Source organism: Rhinatrema bivittatum, chromosome 18 (genome assembly GCF_901001135.1).
Source record: "Rhinatrema bivittatum chromosome 18, aRhiBiv1.1, whole genome shotgun sequence".
In the NCBI taxonomy this organism is placed as follows: Eukaryota; Metazoa; Chordata; class Amphibia; order Gymnophiona; family Rhinatrematidae; genus Rhinatrema; species Rhinatrema bivittatum.
Genome location: NC_042632.1, coordinates 10,913,575 through 10,936,902, shown reverse-complemented (window position 1 = coordinate 10,936,902; position 23,328 = coordinate 10,913,575). Strand labels below are relative to the sequence as shown.

The 23,328-nt window shown below is 44.5% G+C and overlaps 1 protein-coding gene across 3 annotated transcripts in view; it reads right to left on the bottom strand.

Annotated features, from left to right (window-relative positions):
• RANBP17 (RAN binding protein 17) overlaps positions 1-23,328 on the bottom strand; it is a 1,033,051-nt gene that overhangs the window by 861,227 nt on the left and 148,496 nt on the right. For all 3 annotated transcript variants that reach the window (XM_029583607.1, XM_029583608.1, XM_029583606.1), the window contains exons 8-11: positions 9,263-9,336; positions 4,310-4,429; positions 3,508-3,654; positions 2,651-2,823 (exon numbers count right to left, since the gene is read on the bottom strand). In XM_029583607.1, the coding sequence (XP_029439467.1) occupies positions 2,651-2,823; positions 3,508-3,654; positions 4,310-4,429; positions 9,263-9,336 (514 nt within the window). The remainder of the gene's footprint in view (positions 1-2,650; positions 2,824-3,507; positions 3,655-4,309; positions 4,430-9,262; positions 9,337-23,328) is intronic.

The following is a 23,328-nucleotide window of genomic DNA, read 5'->3' as shown; positions in this document are numbered from 1 at the left end:
GTTCTTATAGCCTGGATTGGCCACTGTTGGAAACAGGATGCTGGGCTTGATGGACCCTTGGTCTGCCCCAGTATGGCATATTCTTATGTTCTTATAGGAATGAGTATTTGCACATTGTCTGCATAGATATAGTGGGGAAGATTGAGATCTGATAGGAGTTGACAGAGCAGTAGGAGGTATATATTAAAGAGGGTAGATGACAGGGAAGAACCTTGCGGGACACCTTGGTTAAGGGGGATTTCTTTAAATTCATGGTTTCCAATTTTGACTGAAGTTTCTGTTGCTGAGATAGGAACTGAACCAACTGTGGGCAACTCCTCACCTTAAAAATGCCACTACTAAATCATGACTTTTGTGAATGTCTGCATAGCCCTTACCAAACCAAAAGGGATTGTCCTGAACTGGAAATACTCTTGTAGAATATAAAACCAGAGATACTTCTGATCTTCCTGCTTGATAGGAATAAGTAAACCTCCAACAGGTCTAGAAAGGATAGAAACTCACCCTGTCAAACCACCATTAGCACCAGGCAGTCTCCATTCTGAAATGATAAATTCAGAGACTGCTGTTTATTCTTTTTAGATTTATGATGGGTCTGAAAGCCCCGTCATTTTTGGGACCTAAAACGAAATTTGAATATTGAATGAAAACACTCTTTGAATGGGGAATCAGAACTATAGCCTGTAACAGCTGAAGACTCACTAGATATCGAGAACTGCCCTTTGTTTGGAGACTAAAGCACAAAAGATACCATAAAGGCATTGGGGGAATGGAACATAACATAAGAAATTGCCATGCTGGGTCAGACCAAGGGTCCAGTTTCCAACAGAAGCCAAATCAGGCCACAAGAACCTGGCAAGAACACAAATACCAAGAAGATCCCATGCTACTGATGCAATTAATAGCAGTGGCTATTCCCTAAGTAAACTTGATTAATAGCAGTTAATGGACTTCTCCAAGAACTTACCCAAACCTTTTTTGAACCCAGCTACACTAACTGCCCTAACCACATCCTCTGGCAACAAATTCAAGAGCTTAATTGTGCGTTGAGTGAAAAAGAATTTTCTCCGATTAGTCTTAAATGTGCTACTTGCTAACTTCATGGAAGGCCCCCTTGGTCCTTCTATTATCCGAAAGTGTAAATAACCGATTCACATCTACTCGTTAAAGACCTCTATCATATCCCCCCTCAGCCGTCTCTTCTCCAAACTGAAAAGTCCTAACCTCTTCAGCCTTTCCTCATAGGGGAGCTGTTCCATTCCCTTTATCATTTTGGTTGCCCTTCTCAGTACCTTCTCCATCGCAACTATATCTTTTTTGAGATGCGGCGACCAGAATTGTACACAGTATTCAAGGAAGCGTCGAAATTCAAGGCATAACCAATTCAAATAATATGTAACCCCCACTGATCTGAGATTATATGGATCTGCTCCTGATAAAACTGCTGTAGCAACCATCCACAGTAAGCACCAGAGCGTGAACTTACACTTCATTGATAAGACAGACAGGTTCCCAAGGCTGAAGCTGAGTCAGGCCTTGGCTTTCAAAAACCCCGAAAGGACTGATTCTTTCCTCTCGAAAGAACAGGCCCAAAAAGAATAATGTAACAATTGCATGGGGTGACCACCTCATTTCCCAACTAGAAAGAAAGAAAGTCCTATGCGGTTTCCTACACCTGCTGGCAAGAAGGGAGCTTAGCGTGGATGCACTAACTTAGTCTGATGACGTGCTGGTAGAGCTCCCACCCCCCTGCCGAAGGATTCTCATCCCCACCAGCAGGAAAAGAAAGTCGAGCACAGGCACGGCTTGATGACCTGCCACCCCCACCAGCAGTAGGAAGATCTGCGCACCAGCAGGGTTCCTACCCCCACTAACAGAAGGACAATCTAGAGCAGCAACTGTAAGTTGCTAGGAGGAGGCAGAAGACTACTGGGTGGAGGGGGTGAAAGGGTGTAAGTGAAAGGGGGAGTAGGGTTGGAGGACTGGCAAAGTAGGGAAAGGAAGGAGTGGGAAAGAAACAAGGGAAAAGAGGCATAGATGAGAGGGAAAGAAAGGGGAAGGGGATGTGAGTGACAGGGACGATGGGGGTGAAGCCTGACACTACCAGGCATGCAAACCATGCAACTGCATGGGTGGCAGCAGCAACAGATGAGAGGAAAAGGCCCAGCAAGGTCACAGAGGGCAAACACCAATGTAAGGCAAGAGGTGCACCAATGGAGTTGACAGAAGAGCCCATCCAGCCAACAGCAGAATGGTGGAAGAGAGCATGCGTGTGTGTGAGAGAGAGAAAGAGTGTGTGTGTGTGTGTGTGTGTGTGTGTGTGTGTGTGTGTGTGAGTGTGTGAGAGAAAGAGAGTGTGTGTGAGTGTGTGAGAGAAAGAGTGTGTGTGTGCGTGTGAGAGCGAGAGAGAGAGAGAGATCTTTGACTATATAAGTGTGTCAGTGTACGCTTGTTTTCCAAATGGACCCAAGATGAGCAATTTGTTCAAGGCACATGGACAGAGTAACACTTATATGGCCAGCTACAGTATGTCTTCACTTATTGCAAACCTAAATGCCTCTTAGTGCTTTACAATGCACGTTACATACAGTGACATGTTATGCCAACTGACTGCTGCCTCCAATTTAAATATAGTTTAAAAATGGAATACCTTACAATTACAGGAACAGATTCCAGCCTAGAAGTAATATAAGCTTTCGTGACCTCTGGTGCATAGGTATCTAAGAGGTGGGGTTCTGTTGATTTCACAAATGGTACAGATGCTACCATCCTCTGCCAGAGGGTTAGCAGGTAATGGACACTGTTTGGAGCAAACTCCCAATGCTGAATTAGAAACAAAAGAGACACAAAACAATTACAAAAAAAAACCCCAAACAGCTAAAAGATGTTTGGTTGCACTTGTTTCAGTGAATTTTTCTTTTGGCTGAGAGTCTCTATTCACTTTGTACATGGCATGATTTTAACATATTCAGACAAATAAAGAAACAGGCTATGTTGGCAGAAGAGAGGGCTTGGTTTTCCCAGTTTGCCCATTTGTGCCTGTCAATGTGCTATCACACGTCATCACTACCAAGATCCCCTTGTGTCTATACCACATACGTTTGAATTGTACCACAGTTTTGGCTCCTGTAACTTCTACTGGAAATCTGTTCTAGTGGCCAATTACCCTCTCAAAGAAAGATTACCTAGCTACAAGACAGAGATAATTTTCCATCATGTTCAATGTACTTCTGAGTGCCTCAGACAAAATGCTCTTTATTACATCTCTGAAACTGCTAATACTTTTAGCAGCTAAGAAACATGCTTTAAAAAGCTGAATTATATTTGCATGCAAGACAGCATTTTAAAAAGTGGCCCCTTTCTATGGAATGCAAGATAGCAGGTATAAAGCATGGCAAGTGAGTAGGAAGCCGGGGCAGTAGACTATTAAAACAAACAAACTTTTGGACTAATAACTCCAACAAATGTGGAATTATTACAGAGTCTGAAGTTGTCAGCACTCCTTACCTGTAGGCTAGTGATCGTGAAATTGGCAATCAGTCTGATAACTTCAGGATATTCTTCCACAACTACTAGTTCCCCCAGCTGGTAGTTTGTCTTCAGGCGAGCCAGAAACCGACAGAACTCATGGTAATTACTTGGATCAGATAAACCCTGAATTATGTGAGAAATAAAGAATTTAGTTGTCACTAAAAACACATGGCTACTGACAAAGCATCCCAACAACTCAAAGCTATCTAGGAAACTCAGGATCTTTGTCTCACAGAGGCCTCGGGAATTCAGTCATCCTCACTGCTGGACATGTGGTCCATACAGTAGCACAAACCAAAAGCCAGTCTGAAGGCCAAAAGTTAAGAGAAGCCAAGAACTTTTTTCTTTGCGTTTATAAAATGTCTTAGGACTAAAATAAAACTACAAAATCTGCTTAAAAACTTTTAACCTTAACAGAATTATGCCAGTTTCTCACAGGGCCTACTTCTTTGGAAGAGACACAGAAACCGGTTATCAGGGACAGAACAAAACGGTTGGTCAGTTCTTTTGCTCCCAGTTCATTTCAGACCAAAATGCATTTAAAAATGGAACAGCTGAGGCTTCAGAAACAGTTCTCCCATTAATAATAAAATTAAATTTATTGTGAATAGGAAACACTTCTGGTTTAAAGCAAAACCGCTTAATTATTAACCCTCATTCCTGCTGTTGAGCCATGCTGGAAGTAATTCTGAAAGCCGGGGAACTGCAGTCTGCTCTCCCAAATTCCTCCCTTAAAGCATTCAATGCTTTACGGTGCTATTAAGATGTCTGGAAATACCTGAGGGTTTTCAAGGATCCTTTTTACGCCTTTGATTAAATTACCAAGGTATTTGGCACGTTCTGGATTGCTGAATAATGATCTCCTCACAGACGCAAACTGAACTAAGCAGGACAGCGCCTGTAAAGTAAAGTAAAACGTGTGCAGCTTTAGAACCTCACACATCTCTTCCTTACAGTGCAAAAAAAACAAAAAAACCAAAAACCTATAGCTCAGATCTGGTATAACAAGTTCTAAAAAGCTGAAAATATGACAAATTTGAGGGAATTCCATTACCCAAAATAAATGGGGAAAATCATGTGGATTTAAAAGCATCTTTTTAACTTGCAACTAATTTCAACAGCAAGGGGATAGTTTTAAAGCTGCCTGAACTGGGTACTTTTTACCTGTGGACTTTACACTAAGTTTCAAATTGAAAGTATGCGCATACTTTCCTTTGAAAATTATTCCAGAAAAATTACCCACACATGTTTATGCCTGTTGAACTGGAATCAGAAGGCAGCCAATGCTGGGCCCTGACTTTTATGGTCTGGGGTACTGATACGCAGACATTAGGGAAAAAGCTCAGGACAGCATCTACAGCCAAGCCCAAAAGCAAAGCTCATTCAAGCTGCCTACTCTGAATTATCGAGGCTGCTCACTGCCTAAAAATGTAGCTATCAGGAATTTTGTTATGGGTTTGACAGTTGCCTGTTTTCTAAAAAAATAAATAAATAAAAAGTGTCCACAGTTTTACCCATGGAAATGGCTTTCATAATGACCTAAGGATGTGGCCCCAGGCCCAATGAGCATTCCACTCAGCTGAGGGGCCTCATCCATGGCTCACTGTATCCCAGTGCTCAGCTTATAGACTCACCAGTAATACACACACAGAGGACAGCCAAGAGGAGGAAGTGGAAGCAGCCTCCAAAACTATCAGAATCTGATTTTAAGGAAGAGGCTCCACGTCTCACACAGCTAGTAAATGTGATTAACACTCAGCTCTTTTCTGTGCTTTGTAGTTTTCAGTTCGTAGTCTTAAAATAAGAAATGCACGGCAAGCATGAATGTAGCAGTAACACTTGACTGCAAACTCTTCGGTGCAAGAACACCAACTCTGTGAATTATTTTATACCGGGGCAGTCAACTGGCATCTCACAAGCCACATGTGGCTTCACAAAAGACAAACTGTGACTCTTCCCAACTTCTGACAGTGGTAGCAGAGTCAGCAGCAGATTTGTTTGTTTTTAAGGGGTGTGCACTGCACCTGAACCGGTGAGAGAGCGGAAGGAACAGCGAGAGCTCAGCAGCCTTGTAAGAACATTCAAAATCTGCAGCCCAGTACATCCTCTACATTGATATTACAATGCATGCAATCAGCATACAGGAAATGCCGGCCTACACGCTTTGACCATGCTCACAGGACCTGCATAGTTGGGGATAACCAGAAGGATAGCTCAGCTCAAGCAAAAGGAAGACAGTGGACTCCAGCACTGGAAAGAGGGAGACAAATGCTGGGGGCAGGAGGTGGAGTAGAAAACAGCAAAGCAAGTGGTGGCAAAGCAGGCAGATGCTTGGGGAAGATGGCAGGAGGTTGTTCCACATTTCCTGCCTCTTTTGCAGGTCCACAGGATAAAAAAAAAAACAACACAAGGTAATCAGGCCCTGAAGCACATGGCTACAAACTCTTAAAGGCCACCAGCCCTAACAAGGAATATTATTTTTCTGATTTTAATGGCGACAGGAGACAGCACAGGCCAAAGAGAGAAAGAAGCTAGGATACCATCGGTCCAGAGGAGGAAAGCTGCTGCCTGCTGGTGAAGTGCAGACTAGGTAGGGAAAGAAGTTTGAGGAAAAGACTGATGGACACAGGGAGGAAGAGAGAGCGAGAGAGGCTGGTGGGGATAAGAAGGAAATTGAGAGAGGTGGAGGAAGGAGGCCCTGCCACTGGCTCCTCAAAGGTATTGTGGTTCTTGGTAACTGAAAAGTTGAGCACTCCTGTTTTATACCACACTGTGATGTGCAATGGACATCACATCACCAATTTTGAGACTGAGGCAGCAAACGGCACTAGAGCAGACCAGCAAATGTAAGCTTTGGCCAGTGAATAATTTGGAAAGTAAGTCAGCAAGCTTAAGTTAGGACTCCCAAAAAACATGAACTTGCATCTGGGCTACCAAATTTTGGCAACTGAGAAAAAATGGGGCATAAGAATGCATTTCTGCTAGATTCAGAAAGGGGGCTGTTTACAGGTGGTTTGCGATCAGTGCACACGAGTTAGCTCCAATGCCACTTGTTTTACAAACCTTACAGTGCATGATGAATTCTCACAAACAGGTAATAAATATGCACAAATGGGCGTGAAACATCTGCAAAATGCTGTATTGCATCAAATGTGCTGATAAGGAGGTCCATATTCAAAAGCATTTAACCGGAAAACTGTGACCATCTGGCTAAATTAAAATGCTGCCATTTATCCAGATAAATTCTAGCCGGATAACTATTTGTCCAGCTAGAATTTGGTCATTAAGTGAGGGGTGTTCCAGGAGCAGTCCTGAGGTATTCCAGAGAGAGCTGTTAGCCAAATAAGTTATCCAGCTAACTCAGATATTCAGAATTAGCTGGAAAACTTATCCAGCTAATTCTGGTCATCCCATAGAGCTATCCTAAAGCTGAATAGATGAATTTAAGATAGGATCTGCCACAGATTTGGCATTTTCTCACCCCCCCCCCCCCCCCCGCCCCTTTTCTTTTGTAATGTTCAAAATCCGCAAGGATTGAAAGATGAGGCTAGGTAGTTCCTCCTTAAGAAAGAGGTGATTCACTGGAGAGATGCAGTCATCCCTTGGGGAATACTTCCCCATCTCCTCATCACGACTACAGATTTTTGTTCCTTTGCTAATCCCTAATGTGCAGGATTTTTCCTCTTTCAGATCCTCTTCCTTCTGTTTTCTTGGCCTTTTATGTCCAGAAGCTGAAGACAAACCTGCCTGAGGCAAATATACAAAAGAGGAGGCTTTGCTCCATACAAAAAGATTGCTGCAGGAACTTTAAAAATTCAGTCTAAAAAACAGACCACGAGAGAATAGGAACTGGCTCGGGCATCACAGCAAAGGTTCGCACTGCCTTAAATGCCACAGCACTGAAAGCTCTGAAGGGACCCGTGCCTGCTTCCGTTGCCACAGGAAACGAGGGATGCTCCGCCTCTATACTTGCTCCCGCCCACACAGCCAATATGGCCACTGTGCTTGCTGTTACAGCAAGCTCACCAGCAGGAACTGACTGGCCGGTCCCACTAGTGCGGCCCTCTAAAAACTGATCTGCCTCTCTCCTCACAATGCTGGTATAAACTTCCTCCCCCTGCTAAAATGCGTCACGTCCCACACAAGGGGTTCCTCTTCCCATGCGCTGCAAAAGCAACCATCCCCTCTAACCCCTTCTGCTCAATACTGTCCCACCAAAGAAAAAAAATAGGAACATATATACCTGATTTCCTGCTTTTGAGCTGGTACAATCCCTCTGCAGCTGTTTCCTCCAACAAAGTTTTTTTTTTAACTTTATTAAATGTGGCCAGGAAGGAAGGCAGAACAGGAAGGTAGCAGGACAAAAGGAAGGCAACATACTTTGGTATATTTTAACCCAAAGAGAAGAGACCACAGAAAAAAGCACCCAGAATCAGTGAAGAAGAGGAGAAATAATTTCATACCTTTCTTATAAAGAGCCCTGTTCTACAAGAAAGCACCCTGGCTGAGAAGTTAAGCTTAACCGGGGGTGAAAGTTCAATGATTAATTATCCAGAGGTACATATGCAGTCACTGTCCAGATAGTAAATTTAGCCAGATAAACTTACCGAGCTAACTTTGGCTATCAAATAGTGAACTTTAAGACAATTCTTTGGCCCAACAAGACTTAGCAGGATAAGTTATCTGACTAATTCTGAATATCGGAGTTAGCCAGTTAGCTTAGCCTGCTAACTCAACTCCTCCCAGTTATGCTCCTGGAACGCTCCTAACTTATTCAGCTAAAATTTAGCTGGATACGTGACCAAATATTCATTTAGCTGGACAACTTCTGTGTTATCCAGCTAAACTCTTTTGAATACAGATCTCCCCAGGAGTAGCCAAACCCACCAGCATCTTCACCTAGCCTAAAAAAAACAGGAATCAGTTACAGCACGAGATGGCTATCATTTGCTGGGAGATAGAGAATACTGGCAGTTTGAATGCAGCATGAGAATACTATAAAGGGGTGAAGTTAGCAAACCTGTTGCTTTCTGACTCCATCTGCTGGCTGGGGAGCATAACCCATGCATCTGGGCTGGTCTGACTGGATGAAGAGTAAATACCCTTTTTAGGTAGCCCTACATATAAAGAGTTGCAATAGTCCAGCTGTGACAATTACTATATGAATCGCAGTTTCAAGTGCTCTTAGGAGAAATTCACGGCAAAATTTAAAGCAGTGAATAAAATATAATACAGTATGTGGTACTTCATGTATTAATGAGATGAAAGATATCCACCACTCAAAGGTTCCTTCTTTTTCAATTTTGGCATTCTCAATTTATACATGAAAAAGGTAATTTCATAACTGTGCATAAATTATATTTTCAAAGCAAACATCTGTATGTAAGTTCACAAAACTACCAACACACAATTACACCTTCTATTTGGTGCCGGTATGTGCATAATTTTCAAGATAAAAAATTATGTGCGTAAATGAAACCTTGCTCAGACAGCACTCCCCAAAACACATCTCCCAAATGCGATAAGTGTACACATACAGGTGCATTTTTACCCATGGGAATGCCTTTTCAAATTATCCTCTGAATAGAGTTGCCATGTGAGTTTATGAATCACAGGAGAGTGAGGCCTTCCTTAAACTGCTGAAATCCAGACATGGTATTAGTGAGCGGAAATCCAACCCATACCCCAAATACAGTGACTGTATTCAGAAATGCAGCACAAAAATACTTACTAACTGTGATAGAAGTGGAGGAAGAGTATGATACAAATCAAAAAATAAGTCCAAGGTCTCAGGTTCTAGAAAAACTGAAAAGGAAAACACAATTTTTAATCATGATGTGCTATTTAGCAATGATAGCAAAATGTCTTTTTCTTTATTTTAGTCTAGCCTATCCAATTTGTGACTTGGTAGCCAAGAGTCTGTGGAAGAGCCACTAAGGGAAAAGATACAGTTGTGCAAATGGACAAAGGACTTACAGTTTAGAAAGTAAATGCATCCCATTTCCCCTAGTGGCAGAAGTCAGTGTCGCATTCACCCAACAAAATACTGTAACTCCAAGTCTCTACTATTGGAGGATTGGATGCCAGCAAATGCAAGCTAGAGGAAAACTGGTAAAGCAGAAAGACGAAGGAAACAGCTAGCTATCCAGATGACTGGTGGTACATCATATGATTCCCAGAATTCCTCTCATTGCTCCCAAACTAAATATTCTCAAGGGCCATAGTGCAGGTTTAGATAAATCCTGCCTGTAAGTCCACTGCTGCAAGGGGCCAATTGTTTAGCAAATTTACACACGGAGCAGTACGCAAAAAGAAAACTAGTAAAAAGTACACATTTTAGCCTATTTTTTTTAAAGTGAGTATTTGACTGCGTATGTGTGTGTCACCCTAATAACTTGTGTGTTTGATGTCCTATCCATACCACATTTTTATGGCATTTCGGGGGGGGGGGAACATGAGGATTCTGATAGGGGTGGAGTATTTTGGGGATCCATGCATATGTACAGACCATATACATGTGCCCTAAAAAGAAGGCTCCATTACTTCTGGGTGAAACTTCTTGGCATTAACCAGAGAACTAAAATGTTATGTCCTCCATATATCTACCTTATAAATGGGCTCTGACCGACGGCCCGCAAATGCGCAGTAGAGAGCAGCTCTACCGCGCATGCGCGGGCGAGCACGTCGGTCAGAGCGGAACGTGCCCGAAAAAAAAAATGGCGCTGGGAGGAGCAGGAGCGGCGGTGAGGAGCAGGAGCGGGAGGAGCAGTAGCGGCGGCGCGCACGCGAGGGAGGGACCCCCCCAGAGATCTTCCGTCTGCTGGTTGTGGATGAGCTGAAAGGGGAGGGGATTGAGAGAGGGGGAGTGACAGAGGGGGGAGTAGAGAGGGAGGAGAGTGGGGGGAGGGGGGAGGAAAGAGAGAGTGAGGGGAGGGAGGAGAGAGGGAGGGGAGGGGGAGGGAGGAGAGGAGGAGAGAGTGGAGGAGAGGGGGAGGAGAGAGAGAGGGGAGGGGGAGGGAGGGGGAAGGAGGGAGAAGAGAGGGGGGAGGTGAGAGGGAGGGGAGGGAGAATAGAGGTGGGAGGGAGGAGAGGGAGGAGAGAGTGGAGGAGAGGGGGAGGAGAGAGAGAGGGGAGGGGGAGGGAGGGGAAGGAGGGAGAAGAGAGGGGGGAGGTGAGAGGGAGGGAGGGAGAATAGAGGTGGGAGGGAGAATGAGGGGGAGGGAGTGGGAAGGAAATGGACCGAAAAAACATTTTTAAATGTAGTCCGTTGTTACGGGCTTAACGGCTAGTAATTAATATAAATAGGGCCTGATTTTCAAAAGCATTTTCATGCTTAGAACTAGGTGAAAATGCACTTTACCCATCTGTGGGCTTTTGAAAATTGATATAATATATGCCATTAAATTGTCAATAGGTTTACCCACTTTAAGTGCACTTAACGCAGGTAAATGACTTTACAAAATTGCTAAGTATGTTATATTTACATGTGTGTCTCCTTTGAAAATTCACCAGATGTTTTTCCCATATGCCAAACATGAGAGGATATTGTATATAAATAGAACACTAAGGTCTAGATTCATCAAATTGCTATGTGACTTCTCAGGAGGCATCCAACTATTGCAAGGGGGTGTCGCTGTGATAGTGGGGTTTCTCCTCCCAAATGACATCGTGGCACCAAGGTCCATTCTTTTGTGTCACAGACAAACACTGCAACACAAAAGACCGCAGCAAGCTGTCCTTTAACATGATGGCAGCCCCAACCTCACGGGACAGCCATCATCTTAAAGGGCTACTGGCCACCAAAACAAAAATGCAGCCAAACGGAGGAGTGGGGAATCATTGCTGACCCCCTTTTCAACCCGAGGCCACCAATCGAGGCGGCCCAGACTCCCCAAAAAATGTTGACAGTAAGCACACGGCAGTGGTGATGGCAACAGCCCCAGGGTTCTCTTACATGTGGTTTCAGAAAGAATGCAGGCAGCAAAATAGTGTGGTAGATATGGAATGAAGATATCACGTTCAGAAGAAATTTAGGGCGATTGCAAAAAACAATCCTTTAGATTTAATTTTATTTATTTATTTATATTCTTTTTTATACCGAAGTATATCTGTGTGCCTTCACCCCGGTTTACAGAGTAACAACATTATACAATGAACATGTTATAAGAAATAACGCAGTACAGATAACAGAACTATAACATCTCGGCAAAAGGCAGAGTATAACAAGTTAATGATTCATTGCCCCATTTTGTCATTTCCTTTTATGATCAAAACTGTTGAATCGGTTCTCAAGCAGTTAATCGATTGTGTGAAATAACTTGATTTTACACCAGTTTCAATCTGGTTTCTGGAAATCACTTAACTCAGAGATTTTGTTACTGTCCACTACTAATATGATTAGAAGGGGCCTTGATAGTGGAAATTAATATCTTCTTATGCTCCTTGATATTACTGCAGCATTTGATAAGCTTGACCATCAGGTACTCATCTAAGGACTCAAAGAATGTGAAATTTCAGGATCCGACTTGAACTGGTTTAAGTTATCTGTTAGGATTCACAGCTCATGGGTAGCCCCCCGTGAGCCGCAGCACCCATCCCCAACAGGGCTCAGTCTTGGCGTGCCAGGAAGTCCGCCAGAGTCTGCCTTCCATGTCATCTTGTTCCTCCCTGAAGTCCCAACATCCAGTCTCAGAGCGGCAAGAATGCCACCAGCTCCAGCCCCCATTGGCGCCATGATACCATGAGCAGATGTTCTTTAAGCATGCACATGTGCGCACTTCTCAGCCTTGAAGGGCCTGCAGTAGGAAAGTCCCTGCAGCGTCCTCTGATTACATAACAGGCTCCTCTGTACATAACGAGCCTTCCAAGGAACAACAGACAGCCCCCTGCTTGCAGTATGCGTTACTACTTCCTGAGTTCCTGGTTCTTGCCTTACAGCCTTGCCTGGTTTACCTTACTCATCTCATCCAGTGTCTTTGTTCACCCTTGGCTTGCCTCTCTGGATCTTGACCTCTTGCCTGGATCTGACCAGGCAAGCCTGCCCCGCCCTAGGCCCATCTCTGATTGTTAGCTTGCTGCCTTCCCTAAACCCTGGTGTGTCTCTGAACTCTGGTTATCGCCACTGCCTTAGGGACCCGTTTAATTCCTGCCAGCCACCAAACCCCAAGGGCTCAACCTGTGGGCAAGGTGACTGGTAAAGGTGAAGCTCCAGACTGTCTCACTAGAGGGTGCGTTCGCCAAGCACCAGCGTAGGCCTCAGAGGTTCACCCTCAAGGCTGCATCAACTACGCCGCAGCACTAGGGGCTCACAAACCCACTACCCTTCGCATTATCTGAGAGATCTCTACAGGTAGGGATTAATAACTATTCTCTGTGACAATGCATCCATACCCATCCTCCTTAAGTCTCAAGCCAGCAAGGGATTCTGGGATAGGAAGAGCACTGTAAGTGGGGATAAGAGACCAAGGCCAGAAGGATGAGGTAGGCCCAAGGGAGAAAGACAAAAGCCTCAAGCATATGAACTGTAAGTTACGATTTTTTGTTGGTGCTCAAACCAGCTGTTTTGTTATTGCTTAACAATAAAGATATGGTACTTACAAAGATTATTGCCAGAATCCAGCCTGGAGTCTGTTATCTGGCTAGTCTGACCACTCAGCATCACAGCCAGCTTCTGAACTTATGTATTTAATTCTTTTAGGTTTTATTTTGCCCTTTAATATTAACAGTTTGCTTATGTTTTATTTATTTTATGGTTTTGCATCTGTAAAATTTGTCTTTATGAATTTTATGTATATTTATTTTCTAAGGCGCCTAGAGCATTGCACCAGGTGACTAAAACAAACAACTCCATTGTGGGGGGAAAAAAAAGTATGGCAAATAAGAGACTAAGCCTGAAATCCACGCACACATCTTGCTGAAGTGACAGCCACAAGGAACACCGCCTTCCAGGTGAGAAACTTCAGTACCACCAACTCTAGAGATTTGAAAGGAGGTTTCATAAGATGAGGCAAGATCACTTTAGAGACCTGCAGTACTGGTGGCTCGGTATGCCAAAGTCCCTTCATAAACTTTGATACTAAAGGGTGGCGAGTGATGGAAGGACTCGTCAACCACTAGTGATAAGCCACACAACCACCAAAATATGGCTTGACTACAAAAGTTACTGATGACAAGAGAAAGAAGGGGTATTAAAGAAGGTTTCTCAGACCACAAGAAAAGAGGTTCAGATGAATGGTGTCAGAGAACCTCTTCCGCTTCAAACTATAGGACTCCCTGGTGAAAGATTTGCAAGCTAAGATCAATGCCCTCTTCAGCCCTGGGAATAAGCATGGAGGATATCACTGTGCTCTCTACAGCCCTGCGCAGGAGCAAGGAAGATATTACTGTGCTCTCAATATCTGTACCATGAGAGCCAAGAAAGGAAGTTTTGGGTCGCAGGGTTGAATTGACAGCCAGTAGAGGTAAGAATACTGCACTAGATGTGGTCAAGTTGGGGTTATGAGAATAACTCTGAACCATCCTGGCAATGAACAGAACTGGAGGGAATATGTAGAGCAGACAGATGTTCCAGCTTAGTACAAAAGCACTGGGAGGTAATCTGTAGTGGCTCATAGAACAGAACCAAATGACCTTCCAATTGTCTCACATAAACAGGTTGATTACCAGGGTTCCCCAGTGGAGAAACAGATCATCCACAACCTTCTGATCTAAGGACAGTCTGCCAGTTTATTCTGAACACCTGGAGATAGGTCAACTGGTGAAAAGAGTTATGATAAGAGGCCCATGACCAAATCTGTAAAGTCTCTTCACAGAGGACATATGCACCCATATCTCCCTGCTTTTTTATATATACCTGCTTGTTTATTTATACCATTGTACATCCCTAAAAGTATTATAATGGGTACACTGTCATTCATAATTGATAACCAATCAGCATTTACTTCCATCTAAGCCATGCCCACTTCCACCTCAAACTCCGCCCACACCCATCCCACCCCATAGAAGTGAAAGGATGTAGCCATACATACAGTGGTTGGTGTTCCACCTTCACGGAGCGGAAGGATGGAGGGCTGCCATCTCTAAAAAAAAAACAAAACCCAACAACAAAAAAAACAAACAAACAAAAAAAAAACCAGGGGTGGGTAAGAGTATGGGGCAGGGGTGTGGCCTGCTTGTTACAGCGGTTGCTACCCCTAATTGAGTTGGATGTTCACTTGGATGCAGATACGGCGCTGCTCTCTACATTGGTGGTGGGGTGGAGGGGAAGTAGGGCTGGAGGGTACTGGAAGCCAATAGTAACAGGTGGAAGAGAGAAAAAGGGGAAAAAAAATGGATAAAGTGCGTAGCTGGCTGGGCAGACTGGATGGGCCGTTTTGTCTTCTTCTGCCGTCATTTCTATGTTTCTATGTTTCTATATATGTTTCATACCCAAGCCCCTAACCACACCCCTTCCCCCAAACCATGCCCCCAGCCTGCCAGATTCCATCCCCCATACCCATAACTCCACCCATACCCCTCCCAACCCATATGAAAGGAGTAGCCTCTCCCATGCTCCACCTTAAGCCACACCCCTGCCCACCCCAAAACAAGCCCCCAATCCCAAACCACACACCCCCATGTCACAGGAAATGACCCTTGACTGCCTTTTGATGATATCACCAGAAGTCCAACCCACCCCTCCCTCCCAAAAATATGTCCCCCCTGGAACATATTCAGAAATGGCCCTGTCACTTTTAATGACGACAAAATTAATGGACCCTGTCTGCTTTTTTATGACCTCACCGGAAGTCCAAATAATTGCTACTGGGGATGGTGACAGAACCAGAAACAGTACTTTCTGACCTCGGCTTTAAAAGTTACTAGCTGTGACATATGAAAAAGCTCTCTCTCTTTCCCCCTCCCCTCCTGATAATACACATACCCAAATAGCATGCCTGGAAGACATGCAGAATGAAAGTAAACAAGACATGCAGAATGAAAGTAAACAAAAAGGATGATTAATGAAAAGCAGGGTCTAAAGCAGTGGTCCCCAAACCTGTCCTGGAGGGCCACCAGCCAGTCGGGTTTTTGGGATATCCTCAATGAATATGCATGAGAGAAAATTTACATGTTATGGAGGCAGTGCATGCAAATTTTCTCTCATGCATATTCATTGAGGATATCCCAAAAACCCGACTGGCTGGTGGCCCTCCAGGACAGGTTTGGGGACCCCTGGTCTAGAGGTTGGGTTAACAGAAACAGGCATGCAAAAGTGAATAAAACAAAGCTTGCATTTTTGTTTTAAATATAGACTACTGCAACCATGCACAAGTAGCTATTAAATAAAATTTATTATGACCCAGGCTTTATAGGAAGTTTGGGTGGAATAAATCCTCTTTTTCAGACTGCTAAAACATGTAATGAAACAGTAACCAGAAAACAAGTAACTGAATGGCTTACAAATCAAGATGCTTATTCTTTACACAGACCTGCTAGGATGCATTTTAAAAGAACCAAAACCATCATGTTAGATATGGATGCACAATGGCAGGCTGATCTGGTTGACTGGACCAGCTCGTCCAGTTATAACAGCGGTTACAAATACGTATTGATGGTGATAGATATCTTGTCAAAATATCACACAGAGGTATTCATCGTTTTGTGAACAAAGATATTAAGGCAGCAGTTGTGGATGCCTTAAAATCCAAAATGACCAGAAAACTACTAAGTGAATGGTTTACAGATCAAAATGCTTATTCGTTACGCAGACCTGCTAGGACACAGAAGGTTGGGTTGCTACAATGGCTTTATGCAATGTAGTTTGCATAGGCATGCCCAGGTTTGTAAAACAGATATAGAAATAAACATACCTTTAAATTCTCAGTCGCTCTAGGCGTCACGCGCCGAGCGTCACGCGCCGAAGGAGCGCGTCAAAGGGGCCTGCCCCTTTGTCTCGCCCCTTCGTTGCAGCCCCGAGGAGCCCTGATCCGTACCCAAGGAGTACCCACACTTAAACAAAGGCTCCATGCGGAAGACACCACCCACTTGGGGATAATCACAGTTACCTGAAACTCAACTAGCCTACAACTGCATCATTGAAGCCTAGGCTCAAGGAGGACCTATTGACGGTTCAAATAGCACCAAGACCAATGGTGAGTCAATTGCAACCGTTCACTTCTCGTGATTGACGACCCGGAACCATCTGTCTCAGGTATCTGTTTCACTAGGATCGCTACCCACTACCTATACTACAAGACTGTCTAACAATACGTATATGGACTACAATACCATTGATTCATAATTGCAAATTGCATCCTATTTCTCTATGCTCCCACCCCAAAACAATCTTCTACTACTTTCCCCTATGCTAATGTCTCCATACTGATGGCTCATTTTCAAAATTGAATATTCTATGTTAATGTTTCACTAACATACCACCCCTCTGCAGTGAACAATCTTACGATTCACACCCTTCAACCACCTACCATACTGCAACCCATCATTTAACCAGCATGGGTTATCAACATATCCAACACATTCCCACCATTACACACTTCTACTCTGCATACAAAGGGTTCCGAGACACCTACCAAACCATACAACACAGATCACTTATACCCGTAATGGCCTCTCCCCTTACACAACTGATAGGCTTAATGACCTTCTCTATTCTACTTCTAAATGCTCAATCTATTGTAAAGAAAACCACCCTCCTATATGACATACTTACTGACGAATCTCCTGACATATGTGCCATTACAGAATCCTGGTTAAAGGATACTGACACTGCTCTAATCAACCAACTCCCCACAGACATATATAGCATCTTCTCCATTCCTAGACCCAAAAAGAAAGGGGGCGGACTTCTCCTTGCCGCCAAAAAGAGATTCAACTTCTCTCTCCAACCTACCCTCCCCCCACCCAAATTAGAGATCAGCATCTTTAGATCCAACTCTCTCCAACTCTGCTTAATCTACGCCCCCCCTGGCATCCTAGAAAAGAACCCCTCCCCCCTCATAGAATACATCTCAAAAAATATAAATATTGCCACCCCAGCCATCATTCTCGGAGATCTCAATCTCCATGTTGATTGTGACCCCCTCTCCCCATCATGCGAAACGATATTGCTAGCTATGAATGCCCTTGGATTCAAACAGATTGTGACAAACCCCATGCACAAAGCAGGTCATACCCTTGACCTTATATTTACCAACACCTTAATCCAAGCTGACCACCCCTTTTGTACACCCATTCCCTGGTCAGATCACTACCGTATTGACACATGGTGCACCATACAAGATTCCCCTCATTCATCACAACCTACAAAAACAATTAGTTTTCGCAAACAAGCTAAAACTGAAGATATCATAGAGGCCCTTTCAGAGGAACTACCTAACCTAGACCTTACAGACGCTAACACCGCCACCTCTTCGTGGTTCCAAATCACTACCAACATAGCAGATAGACTCTGCCCCTCTCAAACTAAAAAAATTAACTTAGAAAAGAACAACAAAAAACCATGGTATGTAAATGAACTTAAAACCATGAAACTGAAACTTCGTAAATTAGAAAAAACCTGGCGAAAGAACCGCCTCCCAACCACCCTATCACAGTTTCGCACCCAACTACACACCTACCGGAAAGCCACAGAAAAAGCAAAGAAAGATTTCTATGCAACAAGAATCCATCAATTCCAGTTCAACCCAAAAGCCTTCTTCCAATACGTAAACAGCCTCATTACATCTCCAGACAGATACAACCCCGACAATGACGATGAAACTAAATGTGAGAATCTAGCATCCTACTTCCTTTCTAAAGTGGAAACCATTATGGCACGCTTCACAGCTCATTCTGGCTCCCCTAACCCATCAGCACCTAAAAACACCCCTATAGACTACACCAATCAAAACATATAATCACACCCACACAAAAAAAACCCAAACTCTTCGCTATTGAAATTCGAAAACACATCTGCACTAGAAATCGAAACCACTCTCAAAAAAATCAAACCGGCCTATCACCCCTCAGACAACCTGCCCACCAATATACTACTCACGAGCCCGTCTACCACAGCCAAACACATCGCAAACATCCTGAACAAATCCATTACTCTAGGCCAAGTCCCAAAGCAACTTAAGCATGCCATTATCAAACCCACTCTCAAAAAACCTAATTTGGATCCCAATGAACCAGCCAACTATCGCCCAGTATCAAACCTCCCATTCCTTTCCAAAATACTGGAAAAGATTATCAACAAACAACTCACTGAATACATTGATGAACACAACATATTCTCCACATCCCAATATGGTTTTCGCAAACTCCATAGCACAGAAACGCTACTCATCACCCTCTCAGAATCTATACTTAAAGCCATGGACAACGGTCAATCCCACATACTCACACTGTTAGATATCTCTGCGGCATTCGACACTGTCAACCACCTCACACTCATCAAACGCCTCATGGAAATTGGCATTGCTGGCACAGCCTTACTATGGTTCCAATCATACCTTAGTGACAGAAGCTACAGCGTAAAAATTGGTTGTAACAAATCCAACCCTGTCAAACTATCTCAAGGAGTACCACAGGGTTCATCCCTCTCTTCAACACTCTTTATATACCTCCTCCCCCTCTGCCGTCTCCTCTCTAAACTGGGCATCCAGCACTTTATTTATGCTGACGACGTGCAGATACTCATTCCTATTAATGATTCCATTGCAAATGCAATGAAGATTTGGAACTCTGCTTTATCCGAGATAAATAAACTACTCTCCGATAATTTCCTAGCACTCAATACTAACAAAACAGAACTACTCATTCTTTCTCCTCCTAACAATCCCTCATGCATTCTCTCCCCCACCCCCTCACCACCCAGCTGCCCTCCTACCCTAATAGTCCGCAACCTTGGCATTATGATAGATAACCAATTTAACCTTAAAAAATTCATTTCGGCCACTATAAAAAGCGGATTCTTCAAACTCCACACCTTGAAGAGAATCAAACCGCTTCTTCACACCTCTGACTTCCGCACAGTACTGCAAGCTATGATCCTGTCCAAACTTGATTATTGCAATGCTATCTTCCTAGGCTTACCAAAAAGTACTCTACAACCGCTTCAGTTATTACAAAATGCTGCTGCACGCATCCTAACCAATACTCACCGTCATGACCACATCACTCCCATCCTCCAATCATTACCCTGGCTCCCCGCAACCTCCAGGATAGTATATAAAGTACTCACGCTCATACACAAAGCCATTCATAACCATGACATGCAATGGTTCCCAGAACATCTCCTGCTTCACACTCCAACTAGACCCACAAGAACGCCTCACCAAGCCAAACTCCAGACTCCCTCCCCCAAGCTCATGAAGCATACCACCTTTAGAGAGCGATCATTCATCATCGCAGGAACCGCCCACTGGAATAAAATGCCTTCCCAACTACGCCTGGAACCTTGCCACAAAAAATTCAAACACAATCTTAAAACATGGCTGTTCAAACTAGCGTACCCTGACTAACGAATTGACTCCCCCCAAAGATGCGACATGACCACCCGCCTGACTCTCGCCCTTTCTATTTACTCCCCCTACTCCCCACCCTCTGTGGGTACACTCCCCCCTTCCACCCCCCTATATTACCTTCCCCTGCTAATTACTCTAACTGCGTTGATGAACTCACTTGTTAAAACTAACATGTACATATGTATATAATCCTCGTATTATCTACCCCTACCCTTGTTAACCCTTTCCCTGTTAAAAAATGTTAATATTGTAAAGCTTGTTGCTAAGTTATGTTACATTGTGAACCGAGGTGATGTTTTGCAAACGTGCCTCGGTATATAAAAAACCCTTAAATAAATAAAAATAAATATGATAACTAACAGGAATAGAGATCATGTGAACATATAGAAAGAAAGTAACTGATCATGAAAAGCTTTAGCTTAGAGCATCTGAAAATAAAATAAATGGATTTGCATGAGATGCCTAAACCTTTGAAAATAGAAAGCGAACAGCAGCCAAAACTAAAGAGGGACCAGAAGTGCTGCTTTTCTCATGGACCAAGATGCTGAAACAGAAGTTGACCCACCAGTGCACATGCCGCATGTGATCGGCAGGAAACGAAAAGCAGATTAAATGACAGAGGAGCTTCCATTGGGACAAAAGTTTTTTGATTCACAAGATCCAGCCTTTGACAACGATAACAGGGTAGACTCCTCAGTTTTGGAGCTGCACCAAATCGCATTAGATGCTGAAGCAGATTATTTGCTGGAAAAACTTGAAGGGATAGCAGTAAGAAAAAATTCTCATTGTGATTAAGCATTTTAGGGGTTGGGAGATTGCTGTAATACAGGCCATGTTTAGGTTTTTAATTTCATGTTTTATAGAAAAATGGAGAAATTACTTACCTGATAATTTAGTTTTCCTTAGTGATGACAGATGGACTCAGGACCAATGGGTATAGTGTACTCCTGATAGCAGTTGGGAGACTGAGTCAATCTGATGTCAGCCTACATATACCCATGCAGGAAGCTTAGCTCTTCAGTATTCTCCTCGAAAAGCAATTGTGGATGTATGTGTGTTTTAATAACTTGATTCTTGGCTAACTTGATTAACCTGGACTGGCTAAACTGATTCCCAATTGGAGAACGCCAGGGCACTCAACTGAAAAACACCGACACCCGGCAACTATGGGTGTCAAACTAGGGGTAATACCTGGCTTACCCATGTTTGTCTTGCTCTTGGGGATTGTCACCCGGGGTTTCTGGAATTTGGAGCAGCCGTGGGCGGGATGCTGAGTCCATCTGTCTACGCTAAGGAAAATGAAATTATCAGGTAAGTAATTTCTCCATTTCCTAGCGTGTAGCAGATGGACTCAGGACCAATGGGATGTACAAAAGCTACTCCCGAACTGGGTTGGAGGCTGCCCGTGGCCCACTTAGTACTGCCCTTGCAAATGATGTGTCCTCCCGGGCCTGGACATCCAGGCGGTAGAACCTCGAGAAGGTGTGAATGGAGGACGATGTTGCCACCTGATAGATCTCAGCGGGTGACAGCATCTTGGTTACAGCCCAGGACACTACCTGGGCCCTTGTGGAATGTGCCTTGACTTGTAGAGGCAGAGGCCTCCCTGCCTCTACATAGGCCGCTTTGATTACTTCTTTGATCCAGCGGGCTATGGTTACCCGCGAGGCTGCTTCCCCTTGTTTCTTCCCGCTGTGAAGGACGAATAGGTGGTCCGTCTTTCATACAGATTCAGATCTTTCCAGTTATCGGACTAGGAGTCTGCCGACGTTAAGGTGGTAAAGAAGGCGAGAGTCTTCAGAGTCCTTATGCTCGTCTGGAGATGGCAGCGAGATGGTTTGGTTTAGATGGAAATGAGAAACCACCTTTGGGAGGAAGGAACGGACAGTGTGAAGCTGTATGGATCCCGGTATGAATCTGAGAAACAGTTCCCAACAGAATAGTGCTTGGAGATGTGACGGACTGAACATATTGCCACTAGGAATGCAGTGCTCAAGGTCAGGAGCTGTAGTTACAGACCACGTGTAGATCTGAATGAAGTTCCCGCTAGGAAGTCTAGTACTAGATTGAGATTCCATAGGGACACCGGCCACTTTAGTGGTGGTCTGATTTGCTTGACCCCTTTCAGGAAGCGGGAAATGTCAGGATGTGATGATAGACCGATGCTGTCCACTTTGGCTCTGAAGCAGGCCAACACGGCCACCTGAACCTTGAGGGAGTTGAGAGACAACCCCTTCTTCAAGCCGTCCTGCAGAAATTCTACCATCATAGGGATTTTGACTGTTCGCGGAAGGAAGTCGCGGTCCTCGCACCAGGCTTCGAATATTCTCCATATTCGTATGTAAGTGAGAGACGTGGAAAACTTGTGTGCTCGGAGCAAGGTGTCAATCACTGCCTTAGAATATCCGCTCTCTTCAGGCTACTCTTCTTAATGGCTAGACCGTAAGAGAGAATTGAGTTGGGTCTTCGTGGAGGTTCGGTCCTTGCCGGAGAAGGTCCCTGTGTGGAGGTAGGTACAGAGGGATCCCCGCAAGAAGTCTTCACATGTCTGCATATCATGGCTTTCTTGGCCAGTCCGAGGCCACTAGAAGTACTAGAACCCTGTGGTGTTCTATCTTGCGAATGATCCCGCCCAGTAATGGCCATGGGGGAAAGGCGTACAAGCAAGTCTTCCTGTGGCCAGGTCTAGGCAAGGACGTCTATTCCCTGGGATTGCGGCTCTCGTCTGCGGCTGAAGAACTTGGGAACTTGGGCATTGGACCGGGTTGCCAGGAGATCCATAGCTGGGGTTCTCCAGCGGTTTACTATCAACTAGAATGCTGTGGTCGACAGCATCCATTCCCTTGGGTTTAGACTCTGCTGGAGACCGGACTGTTTCAGCCCAGCCCCGGAACACCTGTTTGCTGCTGGACCCTCTGGAGGAGGACGCCAAGGGCAATAAAAACTGCTCGGGAGCGGCGCATCGGAGAGACCGGACTGTTTCAGCCCAGCCCCGGAACACCTGTTTGCTGCCGGACCCTCTGGAGGAGGACGCCAAGGGCAATAAAAACTGCTCGGGAGCGGCGCATCGGAGAGACCGGACTGTTTCAGCCCAGCCCCGGAACACCTGTTTGCTGCCGGACCCTCTGGAGGAGGACGCCAAGGGCAATAAAAACTGCTCGGGAGCGGCGCATCGGAGAGACCGGACTGTTTCAGCCCAGCCCCGGAACACCTGTTTGCTGCCGGACCCTCTGGAGGAGGACGCCAAGGGCAATAAAAACTGCTCGGGAGCGGCGCATCGGAGAGACCGGAC